Raw genomic sequence first — 19249 nt, 5'->3', positions numbered from 1 at the left:
TTGATACCTACCAAGAGACCGAAAGCTCCATGGCACATAATATGAGATTTGTTGGATTTCTTGCCTCCACTTCTGCTTTTTTTCCTGGTGTGGGACAAAACGCATCACTGGCCTCAGTATGACCAAATAAATTGGGTTTTTTGGCATATTAAAATGGCAAGTGCTTTCTAGGCACCACTGGAGTGGACATATAGTGAAAAGTGTCAGATGGGCTGTTGGCATGCTTTGTTAACGAGACCACCTGTCTCCTGTGGGTAGAGTTGTTTTGGAAGAATTCTCTTACTTGAAAGTACTTTGTCAATTTTGCTAAATATTAATTTGTCAAAGAGAAATCTCATTGTTTACAGGAGTAAGATGGTGTTCAGAGAGTCAGAAATGAGAACTGAGAGAGACTTAGTCTTAAATGTATTTATCATGTGTCCAGTGCCTGCTGGAACAAGTTGTAGGCATAAATCCCTGGAAACAGTAGTCTCTTGGGAGTTATTGTCCAGTGACAGCCTTATGGCATCATTCTCCCATTGATCTTTTCAGAAATCTGTCAGACCAGGAGTGTTTGGGTGGCTACCAGGTGAATTTGCAAGGGACAGAACACATAAGAGACTCATTGTTAATGATATTTTCATGAGAAGTATAAAGAATTTATAGAGAATTTGAGTTGCCCTGATAAAAGCTTGAGGATTAATATACCTTTATAAAGTAATATTGTTTTCTCTTAAAATGAGGGAAAGTGAAGGAATTTTTTTCTTGGTAATTTTAGGGCCAGCAGCTCTCACCTCAGAGAAAGGACCCGCAGTGTTTGCTGCCCAATGCCTCTCTTTGCTCAAGTAGGAGGCACAGTCTGTCTTTGTGTATTCAATCTTTCTCAGACAGTGTAAATATGTAGGGAAGGATGGACATCAAATGCTGTGTGGCAATCATGAACTCACTCACCATGAGTGATGCTGTCAGTCGTCTCCTCTGACTGAAATTTGTCTCAGTACCACTGTCAGATCAACTCATGCCCATTGGGTATGTTTAGCAATGCAAACCAGGGAATTACTATGCTTCCTGTGTAGGTGGGATGTTGAAATAAAACAGCCTCAATCCATTTGTTTTCACTTTGATTCCCTCTGCAGGGTAAATTGGGATGTGGTAGTTCAAGGTCCCCTTTCTGTCGAAGACAACACATCAGCATTTTCAGATACAGTGCAACCCACTCAAGGATGTGGTTTTCCATCTACAGGTACCAATTTCTTCCCCCTGTGCACACCTAATGCATGAGTCTGATAGATTTAAAATTAGGGGCCTCAGTTTCTTGTCTAAAGCTTTATGCGATGAGCCCAAATCAAAATGATGCAATTTTTTTAGAGATTGTTGCAGATACAGGAATTAAACTTTAATGTCCTTGCATCCTCTGATGGTGACATTTATAACCTATTCTGCTTCAGTACTCAGTGTAATGCTCAGTCTCCATAAAAAGTATGAAAAAATAACATAAAGATTAAAAACCCAAGTTTATGTCTTGGAAAAACATCTGGGCTCTTTGGATGTGAAAGACAAGGAGGCTGAAGATGTCATAAAAATGTACATGTGCAAGGAAGGTTTTATAATTAGCAACAAGGTATTATCACCCCAGTGTCTGAGTTAACTTCCCCTCTGCACTCGATCAGAGTATTAATAAGCATCTCAAATATCTCTGCTGATGCTCAAGCTGGAATTCACAACATTTTAATACAGCCCATGTTTGGAGAGTTTCGCAAAGAAAGAATTGTTAATGAGTAATCCTTGTCCATTAGGGCACTGAGCCAATAAACCCAAGCTTTGATTCATTGTGTTATCACTACAGGCTTCTGCTAAACATGAAAGAAAAACAAAACAAAAATGTTCCTATGTGAGAATCATTAGGATACTGAACTGAGTGCAGAACTGTCTTACATCCTGCCATCTGCAGTCTTCCAGAAAAGAACAGTAAGTAATAATTCCTTAAACTGATAGCTTCTTGCTGTTGCGTAGTATAAAAGTAATTTTATCACCTGAATTATTTAGTAGATGTTAATGGATTTTTTGACCAGAAACAAAATTTAAAGTGAAGAATAATTTAAGAAGTCATTTCATCCAAAAAACTGTCTCAAGAGTAGGAATTCCCTTTGGGAAAAATAATAAGGTGAAAAAGGAGGTCATGTGGAAACTTCTCTTTAGAAGCTGGCTTCTGTGTGTCATTGGAACAGAAGGTGTAAGTTTGATATTGAGACTTTCTTGCAACAGCAAGTTAATTGTGTGCATTAGCTTTGAAATTTTTTCTCCTTTTAGAAACAGGAAATATTTTCAATGTGATTAATGGGAGAACAGAGAAAAATCCAGAAAGGGAAAATTATTTGTTTCATACATAATTTTCTTTGACAGTTCTGTGTCACATATTTCAAGTGCATCTTCCAAAGTTGAAGATTTTAGCACATATTTCACATAACTAGGAAAAGTAAAAAAGGGCTTCAAATTTCAAGTGATTTGAATCCATTGCTAGTTTTTAAGAAAATGTAATTCTACTCTGAGTGTTTCTGCTACTCATTTATCTTCAGGAAACTATAACTGTGGCAGAACACATTTCACTTCTGAAAATGTTATTTTTATTGCTATTGCTTGCGTTACAGGGAACCTAAATATTGGGAATTTTATTGGAATGGCACTAGTCTAAATAGCAGTCCATAAACAAGTCAGAAGTGGAGGGCTTGCAGATTTTTCAGGTGAGGCATGAAAAACATGCTTGAGAAAGCAAGAAACACAGAAATGGTGTTTAGGAGGTAATCTCAGGCAGTCAGAAGCTGGCTCCACTCTTTGAAATCACTTACTTGCTTACAGAAATGTCATTGATACTTCTCATAGAGTTTTCAGTTCTACTTGGGACTCGGATACCTGCCTTTGCTTCAGAATTAAGAAGTAGGAATATTCTATTATTTTTTTTCTGCGTCCTGTGTCTCTTTCCTGCTCTGATTTCAAACTCCATATTAAGAAATGCAAGAGAAAATTTCAAATAAGCCCAATAACGCTCGTCCTGCCTCTGCTCCTCAAACTTGCGGGTATGGTTGCTCGCGTTTTGCAAGAGTTGCTGTGTAGTTGCCTGTAGTGCTGTGCTTGCCAAAATGACCTGAGAGCAGCAGGCTGGAAATAGAGAGCATGAATCTTCCTAATGTTGTCAGGTCCCTTTGATACAGTTTAAAACAAACAGGTAAGCAAATAAAATAGCTTCTCAAATAACTGAGGCACTGCATTAAATATTCTACAGAAAGGCCATGAGGCCACATCAAAAGCCTGTGAATGAGATGGGAATCCATCTTCCCATTGATGTTAACAATGTTTGGATTGGGCCATAGATTAATGATGTTACTGAAATTTCTCTTTGAGCAATAGGCAGTCAGATGTGTGAAGAATAGGAAAATATTATGGGACAGATGGAAGGAAATGTACTTCACTAATATTCGTGAAAGATTTTGCATGTGCTTTGATACATCTTCCTTTGCTGAGTAATTGAATTAGATTCAACTGTTCTTTTGAAAGTAAACCACAATTAGAGCTGTCATGGATCTTTTCTGATGATCAAACGTATTTTTACATTTACTTGAAAGTGTGGGGCCATTATGCTTTCGTTTTCAGTGAAGCCAGTTGATTCAACTTTAATTATTTCAGTGAGAGACCTGGCTTTGCTGACACAGAAGCCAGGGAAAGCTTTACTATTGACCATAGCAAGGTCAGGGTAGTGCACAGATAAGAGCCCACAATACATCTGAAACCTAGAGTTCAATGGTAAGCCCCATTGTCTCTACATACATATTGGTATACCTCAATGAACATGTATCCCATTAGAAATCTGAATAAATATGTATATACACCCATACAGTGGAAAAACAAGTCCCATATATAATAATATACTAGTAAATTTTCTTAGTTAAACATAGAACATGTAAACACACATGGATTGTTCTGAAGTATGTTAAAGGTTACATGTAACAAAATTTTATGCAATTCTGAGCTTCTAACATGCATTTGAAGACAATAATCTCAAGCAGTTGTGCACATATTTTACTTTATACATACTGATCTCTGTTTTCCTTTGCTTTATATTTTAGCCTATGAAATAATCTCCAAAAGTGGTAGAGTAAATGGGTTTATTTAAAAAGTTAACTAAAAATATTTGGAAAAAAGAATCTTTTTAATTTATCGCATACCTTTTCTTTTCTCTTGAAGGGCTCTTATTTTGGAGAGCATATTGATTTCCTGTGCTACCATTGCCTTTATTTCAGCTTTTACATGTCAGATGCTCTTTGTTTTTGTTGTTAGACCTCAGGATGGAGTATCAATCCAATACAGTGACCTACATTATTTCCCAGAACTGAACAGTTATGGAGTAAGTGTAGCTTCAATGCTCTGTACTGTGTACCTAGTGTAGGTCTTAGAGCTGGAAATCAGCACCTGCTGCTTTTAAATACATGTGAAATTAATTATATGGGTACATCTAATGTGGGCTAGATAGCTCAAACCAGGCTGGACTCAGGACAAAATCAAACCCAAATATCAATCAGTATTTAATGAAGAATTTGGTGTTCAGTGAAATCTTTTACCAAAGCTAGATGCATTGGAAAATATATTTCTGGTATTTTTTATGGTGATCTTGTGGCTTGCAGAAACCCCAAGAAGATAGGAGTAATCTCTTCCATGAAATCTAGTAAATTGTCAACATCAGCTAGATATATTAAAGACAATGAAGTATTATAATGAATGGGGAATTGTAAAATCATCATGAAAATTTGGCTTGAACTGAATCAATCCAGACAAAAATATATGTGGCAGAAGGCATAGAGTTACAAAACTTGTAATGTCGTACAATAGTGCAGATTATTAAAAATATGTTCTCAAGATTCTTACTATCAAAAAGGCAGTATTAATAACATGAGGTTTGGGTCTTTTTGTGTGTGTGTGCAAAGAATAATAGATTTTAAGGAGTCTATCTTGAGGTTAAAGAGGTCATTATACAATGACATGTTAAAAATGGAACGTCCTCAAAGAAACGAGAAAGAATTTTATAGACATATCAAAGAGACTATAAAAACATAGACCTTTAGAAAGTTTCTAAAGGCTTTCTATAAGCCTTTAGAAACATAGCTTGCCCTCTTTCTTCTTATTTGCAGCACAAACTAGCAGGATGCAGAATATAAAACTTACAAGCTAAGAATCTATGCATTGAAAGTCTGAGGATATACTGGCAGTAAATATCTTTAAATAGATGTCTTCCTGGGACTGTATTTAAAGTATTTTTATATACCTTCCAACATTCCCCAAGAAGATAAATTCTAGGCTCTGTATTAAGAGAGAGGAATTCACAATCCCAGTGCTGATGTTAGGTGTTGCAGTGTTAGGCCCTCAAACAGGGGCTGATGAGGAGACATGAGAAGCAGTAGTGTCCGTGGTGGAGCAGTCTTCATGTCTGGCTGTAAGGAGAGCTGGTCCTGCAAGGAACTCTAAGGGCTGCACTCCCATGGGCTGGAAGGAAGATATTAAAGAGCTGGGACATGAGGAAAGGGTGCTGATGGTCTCTCTTCTGTGGTCTTCAACACAGAAAAATATTCATTAGCCCTCTGAAAATACCTCATTTTGATGATTTTCTTGCTGGCCATTATAATCGTGCTGACTGCCACTAGCTTCTCCCATCACAGAACACTTCTAATGGGCTGTAAGAGGAATCCCATCCTAAGGGTTTGTCCTGGGTGTTTCATGAGAAATCTGTCTGTCAGGAATTTTAAGACCTTAAAGCCATGTGAGTAGCCCCACATCTTGATTTCAGCAGATAACTTCCCTGGAAAATGAGGCAGCAAGGCAATAAAATGGTTGGAATTAAACATGGACGTAGTGGGGTTGCTGGGCTGGTTGCCAAACCCCATCCAAGATACAGGGAGTTTTTTTGCTGTTGCAAAACTATGTTTCTGTGCTAGATTTGAGACTGTGTTTATATGTGATTTGCCTCAAGAAACCTATCTGGTCTGTGATACAAGTAGCTTTTGACATTTCTAAGTAAACTGTTTAAATAATCTCTGGGCAGACATTTAAAATGCATCTGTCTAATTAGAGGGCCTCTGTTTATGTTAAAAAAGAGCTTAATGAATCCTTACAGACAAATCTGAATATAATTGCAGAGTGTGCTTGTCACTCACTCTCACAAGCTACTTCCCAGCCTGCCCAGCACTGGGGCCTCCTGCAGCATTCACGTTTTTGTCAGATGATTTCATTTCTCCTCAAGGAACATGCTGGGCCCTCACTGGGAAGCAGACAGGGCTAAAACTCTCAAATGCCTTCAGTGAGTGGAAATGCAGTCCCAGGGACAGTCCCACGGCAATAAAACCAAATAAAGAATTAAGACTGTAAAACAAAGTAAAACAGATTGCTGACAACTTTGTGCAGAATCCTCTTGGCGTCCTCTTAGTGAGACATTTCCTTGTTGGAGCTCTCTGTTCTCCTGCTGGTCCTGCCGCAAATGCAATCTGGAGTTGGCCCAGGTGAGCTGGGCAGGGGAGTCCCTTCCACAGCTCTGCCAGCCTGCCCAGGGGAGGGTTGTGTGGCTGCTTGAGACCAGAGGGAGCCAGCGGGCAAGCCTGGTTATCAGAGCAAGGCTTGGCTTCCTGCTGTTTCTGTGTTTCTGTGGCTTTTTCCCGTCTATCTTGTTCAGTAGTTACTGAAGACAAAATAAAGAGCTGGTCCCTAGAAATTAAACTCGTTTCCCATCTGTGTTCTTCTGATCTAACCATAAACTTACACTTTTTCAGGAAGTGAAAACAATGAAATGATGAAAGGGTGGTGAAAAGTAATGCAAACAATTGGTATTGCATGGTAGGGGGGCTGGGCAGCATGCCCTCAGGAGGTCAGGCCAGTGCTTCTGTCTGAATATTTGAATAAATTCGAGCATGAATTGCTATTAATTTAAAATGACCAGAAAGAGAGCAAAAAATATGCCACAGCAAGGAAAAAACCAAACAGGCTGGATGTAGCTTTTTATTTAAAGGCTGAATTAGGTTTTGTAATTTCAAGACAATGTTTGTTACAGCAAATATTGAAACAACCTCCTGCATTCTGCTTTACACTAGGTACACAAAAGTTATTTATCTTGTTTTAAATATTCTTTTTTGCTTCATATTTTTCAGGGTCTCTTTTCAACCTCCTGTTTAATCAGCATATTCCTCCTGAACTGAGGAATAAATGGGATCTGAAATGAATTTAATAGGACATCATCAGCTAGCCTCTGGTGATGGATTTCCGCTTGCTGAAGGTCCTCATTTGTTTGGTAAGTCACCAAACTGGGTTGAAATAGCAAGCTGTCCTATACTCAGAAACCCAGGAGAAAATGGACTGAAATTTCAAGTCGAGGATATTAGGCTGAAATGTGCCAACCTTCTTGAATCTTCAATACCTAGGAGAGGAATAACAAACAATAGATCTGTGGTGTTAATGCAATCCTGCACGTTATTGCTCTCATCACTGCTCACAGCAGAACCTGTAGGTTGTTTTTGTGACACTCCTGATACTGGAGATCATTTGGCAAAAACAGACCTTTGTATGGAGGCTGGATGTTTCCTTCATGTGAGTCACTTAAATCAAGCTGAGCAGATATATTTCCAGTTAATTTGTAACGAAATTATAGTGCAATGTATTTGCATTGCCATATTATGCAAATTTATAAAAGTAATTTCACCTAAATTAAAATCCCTCTCTTATTACGGCCGTTAAAAACTTATCCTATTAACTTCAGTGCACAAGAAAATTTATAAAGCAGGCTGGAAGATTCTCCTTGCTCGTTTCACTGAATTTTTCAAGGCTAAGCATGAGTTTGTTAATAAGTGAAAAATCCTTGGTCAATATTTTATAAGCATGGATAAGCTGTTTTCTGGTATATGTACCACTAAGAAAAAAAAAGATAATAAATTGTTTTAGCCTTTCATTTCACAGGACAGTGGGTCCTTCATTGAGTAAGCTATGACACATTGAGGGCCTCACACACAACAGAGACCCCCACAAAATGCTGCAACACTTCAGAAGTTTGCAGTCCAAATAAGACCAGAATTCTGCCTTTTTGAGTGCTGGAAAAGCCAAACACATTCCAGTTTCATCTGTGTGAAACAAGAGTAGTGCCTGGGGCCCAGAAGGCAGGGCTCTGGCACCCAGAGCCACTCCAGCTGCAGAGCTCCTAGAAGTCAGGACCATCTCTACAAGTCAGACCACTTGCAGTGTCCTGGCTCCACACAACCAAACTAAAGCATTATCACTAATGGTAGGCAGAACCCACTTCATTATTGCGTGTTACCAGTTTTTATTCCTCTTTGTGTTGGGGTTTGGTTGGAGAAATGTTTTGGAGTTGTTGAAAAAAAAATATGCTAACAGCTGAAACACTCCTTTGCTACCTTTTAATTCCAGTGTCAGGCCATGATATACAGAGAGGAGAATGATGTTCAAATTTTAGGGTGTCAAATTTTATATCCAGTGATCTTTCAAAACTCCTGCATACTGAGCTACTTCAGATTTTTATTAAGACATTCCTCCCCAATATCTACTTTTTCATTAATTATTTCATTAATTAAAGGAGTATATATAAGGTTGCTTAAAAATACAAGGAAGAATGTTAATGTAAAATACTTTCCTTCCTTACAGGGTAATCTTACTTACAAATTGTGAAGCTTTCAGAAGAGGCATTGTGTCTCTCATTAGAGTTGTTCAGAGCTTAGCACAATGGAGATTTAATTCAAACTGACATTTCTGTAACATAAAGAAATAATGTATTAAGGAGTTGAATCAGGGGTCTTAGTAGGAAGAAAACTTAGGACTCCTGCTGTGTTTCACTTAAGCTGACTTTTCTTTTGTGGGGTGACACTCTAATATGGTGTCTTTTTTGCTTTTATAGCTGGAAAAAAGCCTATGAGAAATAATATGCAACTGAGTGCACAGAGAAAGTTACTCATTGTGAAAATATGACTCCATCCCCACAAAACACTTGTAGGAAATGGCTTTGTCTCTCAATTCTTTATCTTTGTAAATTATTTGCAATTTTTGTCATTCCATTTTGGCAGGAAGTGACTTATAAACCCCATAAAACAGGAAGAAAGTTTTTCTTTTAGATAGTCCTTATAATGCATGTTTCTTTTAGGTCTTCTCATACATTTCAGCTCACAAGTTAAAAATTGCTGGCTTACAGACATTACCCTTTACACAGTCTGTCTCCTTTATTCAAAGATGCACACTCTCATTCTGTAAAAAAACCTTGGAAATACATTTTGTTTTCACTCTGCTTTATTCAGTCAATGGGGAGAGTGTTCTTAAACCTTCAGAAGCAAATCTAATTGCTACTCCAAACATTAACTCCAGGTTCACGTCTTTCAAAAAGAAATGTTGTCAGTTCTGAGCTGCTTGTGCTTTGAGCCTCATGGTAATTCCAGGGCACTTCTACATCCCTAGCCTCAGGACTTGTAGATGCAGCAGGTTTCAGAAAAAAGGTTTCTACCTTTCAGTAGATGAAAATTGTATGTTGCCGTTTTAAGAGTATATGTCTAAGGTAAAGTATCTCTGGATGTCTTTGGAGATAGTGTGTTTTAACCATAGTTTTTCACTTCTGCAGTTATGAGTCCCTGGGGAAAAGGCCTCAAAGTGCAAATGAGGAAGGATCTTTAACCTAGTTAAATTCAGGGTCCTTCCCTTCAACCTTGTCTTCTTGCAAAATTGCTTTTTTTCTAACTCTCTACTCAGAAAAGTTATATATTTGTGTCACCTGAAATATATACAGTATGTAACTCAAGCTGTCATTTCTATGATAAGTAGTTAGCTCCATTTTATTTTCTGTGAAAGCACCTCATATACAAGTTGCTGGTATGCAGGATACTAAGTGTGAAACTTCGGATATCAGAAACTGAATTATTTCTAAGAAACTGAAAAGAAAATAAAATTCTTAGTTTGAATGAACACCTATTTCAAGTATTTTCAAGTATTTCAATTATTCTTGATGGCCTGAAAATGTTTTCTTGTAATGTGATGTTAAAATATAACAAAACAAGAAATGCCAGCCTCACTGTAGATGTCTCTAGCTGGGAAAGAAGGTTTTGGGGGGAATGAACACTCTTAAAAGCTGTTTGGAAAAGGATGAGGAAAAATAAGAAAAAAAGTATCATGTAACAAAGGGGGGAAAAAAACCAATATATCTAAACTTCTCAATAAAAGAACAACAAATATAATTGAAAATTGTTGTAGACACAGAACAGTGCCAAAGAGTAGCTTAAAAGACTGACTCCTTTTAGGTAAATCTGCAAATTTTTTTCTGCTTTTTTTCTTGGCTTAGTTTGGTTTGGTTTGATTTGTGGTTATTTGGGGTTTTTTAGTTGTTCTTTTGTTGGGGGGTTTTGGTTAATTTTGTGGGGGTTTTTTGTTTTTTGTTTGTTTGTTTGCTTGTTTTGTTTTGTTTTATTTGGTCTTTTTTGTGTGTGTATTTTTTAAATAAATAAGAGTAATGAAAAAGTTGTTAGGGTCAAGTGTCCAAACTGATTAAACAGCTTCAACATCATAAGATATATTAAATAACTTCTTGTCTTTGGCACCACCTGGCAGTTGATGCAACATCTGGCTTCATCCCTGCAGAGAAGATAATTAGGCTCATAACTGACCCCCAAATCAAAAAGAAACAAACCAGCACAAATTAAAACAGAAAACATTGGATGCATAATAATTATTAAGAGAACCAAACCAAACAGAGTGGCAATGTGGGTAAAAAAATTAATGAGAAGGACAGATTGGATGTGGCTTTCAGCAACCTACTTATGAGGAAGGTATCCCTTTCTATTTCAGGGTTTGGAACTAGGTGATCTTTAAGGTCCCTTCCAGCCCAAACCATTCTGTCTTGTCATACAGGTGTGTCCAGTACGGTCTGAGCACTTTGGCCTTTTTTTGAGAATGCAACATTTCTCCACTTAAAAAACCTGCTTCCTGTGATACTGGGGTGGTTAATCTACTGTACAGAACCACGTGCCCTTACCAAATATTGATTGATAGAAAATTTGTTTGTTACAAAACCCCAATAGGTACAAAAATACAATGGCTAGGCTACTTGGAGCCATCCCCTCAAACTGGTAGCCAAATTGTATCCAGGTAAATCCACACTGGGAGCAGACATTGTTTCCGGCATCTACAAACAAGTTGCTTGTAATGAAGTTAATTAGTAAACTATACAACCCCTGGTCTGTGTCACTCCTTTCTAATCTTAAAGAAAGTTCTCACAGTGAACAGGACACAGACAAAGCAGAATTAAGAAGTTTTATGTACATGTAGACTTTAGGAGGTGAAAAGGGGAAAAGAGAGGGAGAGAAGGACTGTGGCACCTTAAGGAGAGTGTCTTTCATCAAGAAATGGACAGACTGAACACAGCCTGAGGTAGGATATTGCCATATTCTCCCTTGGATATTTTTGTTATCTATTCTTGCACTCTTCCTAGAAATTGTAGGATGCTAGTAGACTTTTTACACCAAGTGATCCTTAAAAGATGCACAAATAATTTGTTTGGAATTAAACCAGGATTTTGATAATGGCTATGCCATGGTTTCCAAATTACCTAATTCTGGATATTGTTATTTTATTATGTTCCTTCATGAATAATGAAGGAGAGCCAGGCGTTTATATTTTAAACCTTCTTAAAATTTAGTTCTCTTTGTTGAACTTTATATTAGTGGAACAATAAATTTTACATTAAAATGTGATCTCATTGTAATTTCTGTTATATTCTGCATAAAATCATATTTAGCTTGCCCAAAATCTCAGTATCATTCTGCAAACTGAAAACAGTTTCTTTATTCCTGCAAGGAATATTTCTACAAGTCAAATATTTTTTGAAGCTTCTTGTAAAGTATTCTGTGTAAAATTTAAAGTAGCAAAACTCTCTAATAAGTTTCAGTTGCAAGTAGAAAAAATATTTGTAAAACAATGATCATACACATGTGAAGGTTTCACTTTGTTTTTAGTAAGCTGTCAATATTTTTGTAAAAGGTTTTAATTGAAAAATACTTATTTACAAAATATAAGATCTTCAAATTGAAAAAATATACAGATGTAATAAACTTAACATTTGTGTGTGCTTAAATAGTCTTTCCTTAAAAATCTGGACGGTATCCCTCCAAAAGGAAAAAGAAATAAGTGGTTCAAAGTATTTAAGATCACACAAACAAAATGTCGGTGTAGTCCAATGAGCTCATTTCTGATTTCACTTTCACTGCTTATGCTGCTGCCACTGCAATGGTTTTACTGGGCTGCTCGTGCTTTAGTTGCATGACAGCAGTCCATGCCAGACCTTTATTAATACATATATCTGGAGAAAAGCTTATGTACGTTCTGCTTGGTAAGATAAGATTAGTTTTCTTCTGTGATAAGAAATTATTTAGTCCAGATTCTCATGTACAGGTTTACAGGTACATCATGCTCAGGTCCACTTAAAACAAACCAAATCAAAACCAAACAAAACCCCTCAAAACTTGAAGTTAAACTGGGAAAACCTACATAGTTGCAACCTAATTATCTTCAAAAATTATACTGGTCTTTGAGCACTTCCCAAAGCTTAAGCTCTTTTACATAAAACAAGGCCATGTTCTCTCAGTGTCTCTCAAAACTGTCTGGTTTTCCTTTTCCCTTCCATTGCTCTGAGCATGGACTCAGTTCAGCTAAATTGTTTGATGTGTCTGATGGAAGGAAAAAGGAGGTGATATGGGCTGTTTGTCTTTTTTTCCTTTTTTAAACTTAATTAAGATTCTTTTTTTGTTGTTTGTTTCCTCTGGAAGCAGAGTAGAATTAATGATTGGGAAGATTTTTCTAAACACACTTGTAACCCAAATGGCTCTACAGTTGTTTAAATAAACCCCCAGTATTGTCTCAGGATGTGCTGCAGTCCTTTAGTAGCTCTGAGTTTTTCAACAAGCCCTGATATTTTTTTCTGTGGAAAGAATGTCGTCTTCTCTTTTTGCTCTTTCAGAGGCCCAAGCAGTTCAAGAGGCTGGTATACAGCTTTTTGTGGAGTTTCCTGTGTATGGCAGAAAGCTAAAAATCAAGTCTTTTCCTTTTAATTTTGGGATTGTCCCACTTTCTTTTAGCAAACTCAACTAATTAACAATGAGCAAATGAAAACTTAGGTTTCCACAGTGAACAGATTCCTTTCCAAAGAGAGACTGAATGATTGTGTATCCCACAATTAACCCCATATTTACCATCATCAAGGTACCTGAGGTACCTTGACCAGTCTTTGTGAGCAGCAGTCTCCACAAGTGGTAAATACAGCTAAAATACCACTCGTTAAACCTATACTGGACATGAAATCTTTGCTGTCCTCACCCTTTACTTGTTTCATCACTGCTGTGGCTGGCAGGTATCAGTGACAGTCTGCATCTGATGCATGAAGCTGTAATGTCACTTCCAGGCTCTTTCATAGAGTCCCCAGATGCCCTCTGTGTGTCTATACTCTGTTTAAATGGCATAACCTTGGATTCAGGGAGTGCCTTCTGCTACTCTGCTTCTGCCACTGCAGCACTTGGTGCCCTGGCCTCTTCCAGAGCCACAAAAAGCAACCATAATTAAGCTAATTGCTGGTAATAAAGGGCACCATTATTCTCATTTGGTTTTGTGTCACCTTTTTGCAGACATACCTCTCGCTGCTTATTCTGGAACTGGGACCTCAACACTTGTTACTGGCAAAGATGTGCTGTGGGCAATAATAGAGAAGCCACAAAAACCCAAAACATTTGCATGGCTTCTGCAGCATGGTAAAATAGGAAGGGCAGAAAGCTGCAGAGCAAGAGTGTGAGACCTTGAAAGTGAAAAAGCCAGTGTAATTAAAAGGTCAGTTCCTGGCATTAACTGAAGTGAGACAAAGGAGAGGGAAGGATCCCCCCACAATAGAGTTTAATTATTTTTGTCATTACAGATGTTCCCTGTTCTTAACTGTTGGCATTTCTTCATTGTTTTTGATTCCTCACAAGAAAGGGACACTTGTCCATGACCAATTTTATGTCAGCAAAAATTGGAGTTCTTCTGAAGTATTATTAAGTGATGCTCACCAATGAGCATTAATCTATGATTTTCCTGTAAATACTGCTGTTGATTCAAATAAGACTGGACTGATCATCTTCCTGGAAATAGGCACTCTTTTTCTCAGACTCTCTTCTTGGAACTATTGAAGGAATTGAGTCAGAGTTTTCACAAAATCGCGAGATATGGCCCTCTCCAACATAAAATAAGAAATAGTTCGCAAATAACTTTTAAATTCCGCTTTTCAGTTGTTTGATGTGGACTGGATTTTACCTACACCATCCAGGGACTGCTAGATGTTGCTGTGCTTGGAGTACAGAAAAGAAAAGAGGGTTCAGTTGTCTGCAATTTAAAATATGCTATTTGATGAGCAAGGTCAAGATAACCTCCAGAGACCGTGTTGATCCCGACAGGAAAGGTTGCCACCCCTTGTGCCACTGCCAGCTCTGTTGCTGGCTCAGGGGTGACTGATGCTGGCTTACAGAGGTGCTTCCCATGAGAGCCTCACAGCTGCACTGAATGGCACAGGGGCTGGGCACCAGGCTGCAGAGGCTGGATGGTGAGAAGGTTGCATTTCATCACTTACATTAGCAATATCTTTCTTGTTCTTTCCTGGTAACCTCACCTTCCTATTTCAGGCTCTTCTTGAAGGCTTATTTCATGTTTTCAGTCTTCTAATTAAGCCTCACCCTTGTCATTTTTCCCTAGTGAAGTTTTTGTCTGTCATGATGTATTCATTCAGAATTAATACAAATTAGCATGATGTTCGAGTCTTGATTTAGCCTTCACCAATATCATGGGGGTTTTGCCATTTGTTTGGATTTCTTCCATTCTTCTTTTAGGCCTAATTTGGGTTGTTAACTTCTCTGGGGTGGGGCTGCTCTTTCTAATAAACTGAACAGTTATATGGTTACCTGCACAATATTTTTCAAGATTTTTAATGTAACTGCAAGTGCTGGACATTTCCATCAATTATAAAGGAGTGTTTGAGAATGAATAAATTATTTTTAAAATTTCTTGCAGTGTATTTGTGTAGCAAATCTGAGTTTAGATAACGCAATCTTTGTGCCTGGTTTTTGAGATAGATGTCTGGAAGCGGAAACTTCTCTGATAACTAAAATTTCATGGTAGTAATAGAAGTTGGTTTTGCATTATTATTTTCCAGGTGTCCTTTCAGAACCAATGAGTTCTCCAGTGCAAGAGGCAGATGTGTCACCTTATGCACAGTACAACAATGTGCCATTTCCTCAAGTTCAGCCTCAGATCTCATCGCCATCTTATTACTCCAACCTAGGCTTCTACCCTCCACAGCATGAGGAATGGTACTCCCCTGAGATGTATGAACTCAGGAGGTTACCCTCAGAGACCTTTTTCACAAGGGAGACAGAGATAATGGACATCCCTGCAGCCAAAAAGCCCAGACTGGGTCACTCCACGGGAAGAGTGAAAGGAGAAGAGCTCTGTGTGGTCTGCGGTGACAAAGCCTCTGGGTATCACTACAACGCCCTGACTTGTGAAGGATGCAAAGGTAGGGTGAAATCAGCTAATGGGCACAGCAGCTACTCAGGTTTTTTGGATTTGGTTTTTTTTTGTTGTGGTTCTGTGGGCTTTTTTTACTTTTCTTGTTAATTTTGTCCAAATCATTAAACATACTAGAGATTTGCACTTGGAGCCTGTGTACCCTGTTCTGCATTTCCCCCAAGGCAGACTGGCAGTGGCTCCTACCACTGCCCTATGGTTATACAGCACGACAGGCCAGCCTCCAGCTCTTGAGCACCACTAGCTTTTGGTGAACTGAAGGACAGCTTTCTCTGGACACTGGCAGCCTGGCTCTGCTCTCTGTGGAAGCCGCTCATGCCATTCTCTGCCTCTGGAAGGAACATGCCCATGGAGGCCCCTGGGAGCTGAGTGCTAGGCTGCCCTAGAAAATAGCTAAAACCAGCCCAAGTGCCTCATGTAGGGTGCATTGAAGGGAAGTAAAAGCTGTCAGCCTGCACCTGCAGGCTGTTCCCAGGGACTCTCTTTCCCCCAGCTCCTAAAGGATAGGATGGGTGTCTTCAGGTTTGTGAAATTAAAGGATTTCTAGTTCTATACTTTCTTCTCAGGATAGCCCCTATCTGTAGGGAGGGAGCTTCTTCAGGGAGAAGGTTGTATCTGTAGGACAAACATCTTGCTTCTTAAAAGAATATTATTCAGATATTATTACATCAGGATAAATGTGATGTAGAAAATCATTACTGTCATGGTAAACATGATTGTCAGATATTTTAGCAGAGAGGGAAAAGAGATTATGTCAACTATCATACCTGAAGAAGTATAATATACCTGTGACAAGGCTGAGGTACATTATGGCCAGAAAAATAGTGCCCCATTTTTTCATCCTGTTCCGCGAATAAATATTTCAATAAAATTTCTGTTTTATGGATAAAGACTAAAGCATAGTCACTACCAAATTACTAAAATATCTTAATGTGGAATTCACTGTTATAGAGAGTAGACCTGGACCTAATATGTGCTTTATCTATCACAGAATCATTTGTGAGGGAAAAAGAGATCACAAGAGTCAAACACTCAAAACATGAATACAGTCAAGGCTCATGCAGTTTATTTCAATAATTCCAATAAATAAGAGATTCATTTATTTCTGCTGTCTGAGTGAATAGTCTCAGAGTCAAAAACTGTGAATTAACTAATATTAATGCTGTCATTATAAATCTGGTTAAACTCAATTTTGATGTGACAATTCCAAGTAATGATACTGTTAAATTAATTATGTTGGTAAGCTGTTCCTCCTCTTTATTAACTGCAGTATTTAATGTGTGAGAAACTTTTCAAAGACTTAAAATTACAAACTTTGAAATTTGTATAAAATGTTTCTGGAACAGAGGTTAAAGCTATCAGGTATATATTCAGACTAAAGCCCATGGTGAAAGGAAAAGTGCATCCTCTTCCCTACTGATTCAGTTTGAATCACTCTATATAATCATAATTTTACTGCTTTATTGGGATAATCTGTTTTATGTTTTTGTTCTGTTTCATGACTGCAACATCAATTACAAAGAATAGTACCCTTGATCAAACATAGTAAAGGTTGAATTACTTAAAGATAATGGATTCTGTTTCTACAATAAATTTTAAAGGTGACTAAAGTACCAGCTGATTCAGTAAAGACATGTGCTGAGGACAGTAATTCTGTCTGACAAGGCAAAGCAGATACCATGTTTTCTAGATCTCTTGATCATCCTTGTTATCTGTGGAGTTTTTCACATGGGTATACATTACCTTCAAAGCATGGAGACCAAAATTAGGCTCGGCGCTTCAGTTGTGCTCTTATCAGTGCAGTATAATAACTACCTCACGTGTCTGTGTCTTGAACCTCAGATGAGATTATCCCTCCTTTTTGCAACAAGACTGCTAATTCATGCTCAATGCGTGCCCAAAATAATATGCTGGTCCCTTTCTGTAGGACTAGTGCTCACCTTGGAGCACCTCTGCTCCATTGAGGCAGTGGATGTTCTTATTCAAAGGAATCAGCTTTGCACATATTTTTATGGGATTCAATCCTCTGTGATGAATATGTTATTTGTTTTTATTATTATTTCTTTCATGGGTAATGTATTCAGCAACACTTTCCATTCCCTTTGGTTTTCTTTCTTGGACAGGCGAAACAATATTAGGATCTTATCTATTGTCCTTATGACAATATTCATCTGAAGATATTAGCAGGAGTATATATATATATATATTTCTTAATATATTGTCATCCATAAACAAATATGTATGAACTATTTCATTGGTATTTTACATAATATTTACAGCACAAGGAGCTGTGTTTAAACTTGCCACTGAGGAGATAATTTCTGAAACAATCTTTGCAGACTAACATCAAAGACTTTCTAGTACAGCCTCAGCCTGGACAGTTATACTGGATTTTAAGGGCCATTGATAGGTGTTACAGGACAAGTGTGGCATAATGCTGTGCTTGTTTAATTAAGCCACAGAATGAGTTCTGTTGAAACAAAAAGTGCTCATCTTTGAGATCCCTTTCAACCCCAGCCATTCTATGACTCTATGAAAAGCTAGTTACACATCCCCTCCACGCAGGCTTGCAGTAGGAGTTTTTGCAGTATTCCAACCACTCCTGTGCTGCTTGATGTGTCTGACACCAGACTAGAATTCTTCTTGCAAAAAGGATCCCTCTTTAATCTTCTCCTTACACTAACACCCACCATGGGGGCATGGGGCAAAAGAACGCCAGAAGATGATTTGATGGTCTGACAGAGCAGAGCAGGTGCTTTGTTAGCAACTCTGAATTTCAAAAACTTTTGAATTTAAAACCCTTCAGGATGCCAAACAGAGATATTTCCAAAGCTTTCGTCTAATCTTTTTACAGCTTCCCTCCTTCAACTTTCATAATTTCCATGAGAAAAAATCAGCATCAGTAACATTGGAGCAGCTCTACCATAATTAATCATATTCATGAGTATCTCAGAACAAAGCAAATTCAACATTTCCAGCCAACATGAGCTTTTTGTAATTTGGCAAGATCAGATAAAAATTAGACTGTGCCAGAAAAACCTTCAGCTTTTGGGATTGCTAACCCTTTGTTAGTTTAACATATGTTGTTTCAGAATTTATCTTTAAATTTTGGTAAAACTCCCCCTGTTATAGAAAGTCACATTTCTGGCAATGTAAATTCATTTTGAATTAGTAGTGAAAAATATATACAGAAATTTCATTCATACCAAAAGTTAATTTCCAAGTTAGGTATGAAGAAGTCTGTTCAAAAAGAAAAAAATTATTTTGCTCTTCATTGCAGATAATTTCACCTTTCTTTTCAAGAGAAAGTATTAGACTGCTTGAATATTGTTGGTTCCTAGCTTTTGCATCCATATTTTTGCCTTTTTCTTTCTTGTATTTCTTTAAAAAATTATTTATCAATTTTTTTCTTTCTTCCATCATGAAGTAAATGCACACCTTGTGAATAGGTTAAGTGATAAAGTCATCAATCAGTCTTAGAATGTTATAAATATTTGTGCAGAGCTTTTCAGCATTTACTTCTAATTAATGTATCATAAACAATACAATTTTAAATTTGCAAATAAAACAATGAATTTTATAAAGCAGATGCAGTTGCCTTTAACTGACAGTGAGAACTTACAGCTTAAATCCAGACTTTTTTTCCTTCCCT

General features: G+C 37.6%; 1 protein-coding gene across 2 annotated transcripts in view; it reads left to right on the top strand.

Moving 5' to 3' along the window:
• The first annotated feature begins 1831 nt into the window (after nucleotides 1–1831).
• Nucleotides 1832–19249, top strand: part of NR1H4 (nuclear receptor subfamily 1 group H member 4) — a 36017-nt gene continuing 18599 nt past the window's right edge. For both annotated transcript variants that reach the window (XM_058805574.1, XM_058805573.1), the window contains exons 1-3: nucleotides 1832–1947; nucleotides 7164–7303; nucleotides 15224–15586. In XM_058805574.1, coding sequence (XP_058661557.1) covers nucleotides 7219–7303; nucleotides 15224–15586 — 448 coding nt within the window. In that variant the 5' untranslated portion in view covers nucleotides 1832–1947; nucleotides 7164–7218. The remainder of the gene's footprint in view (nucleotides 1948–7163; nucleotides 7304–15223; nucleotides 15587–19249) is intronic.

Source organism: Ammospiza caudacuta, chromosome 5 (assembly GCF_027887145.1).
Source record: "Ammospiza caudacuta isolate bAmmCau1 chromosome 5, bAmmCau1.pri, whole genome shotgun sequence".
NCBI classification, from domain to species: Eukaryota; Metazoa; Chordata; class Aves; order Passeriformes; family Passerellidae; genus Ammospiza; species Ammospiza caudacuta.
This window is presented reverse-complemented; position numbering and strand designations above follow the sequence as displayed.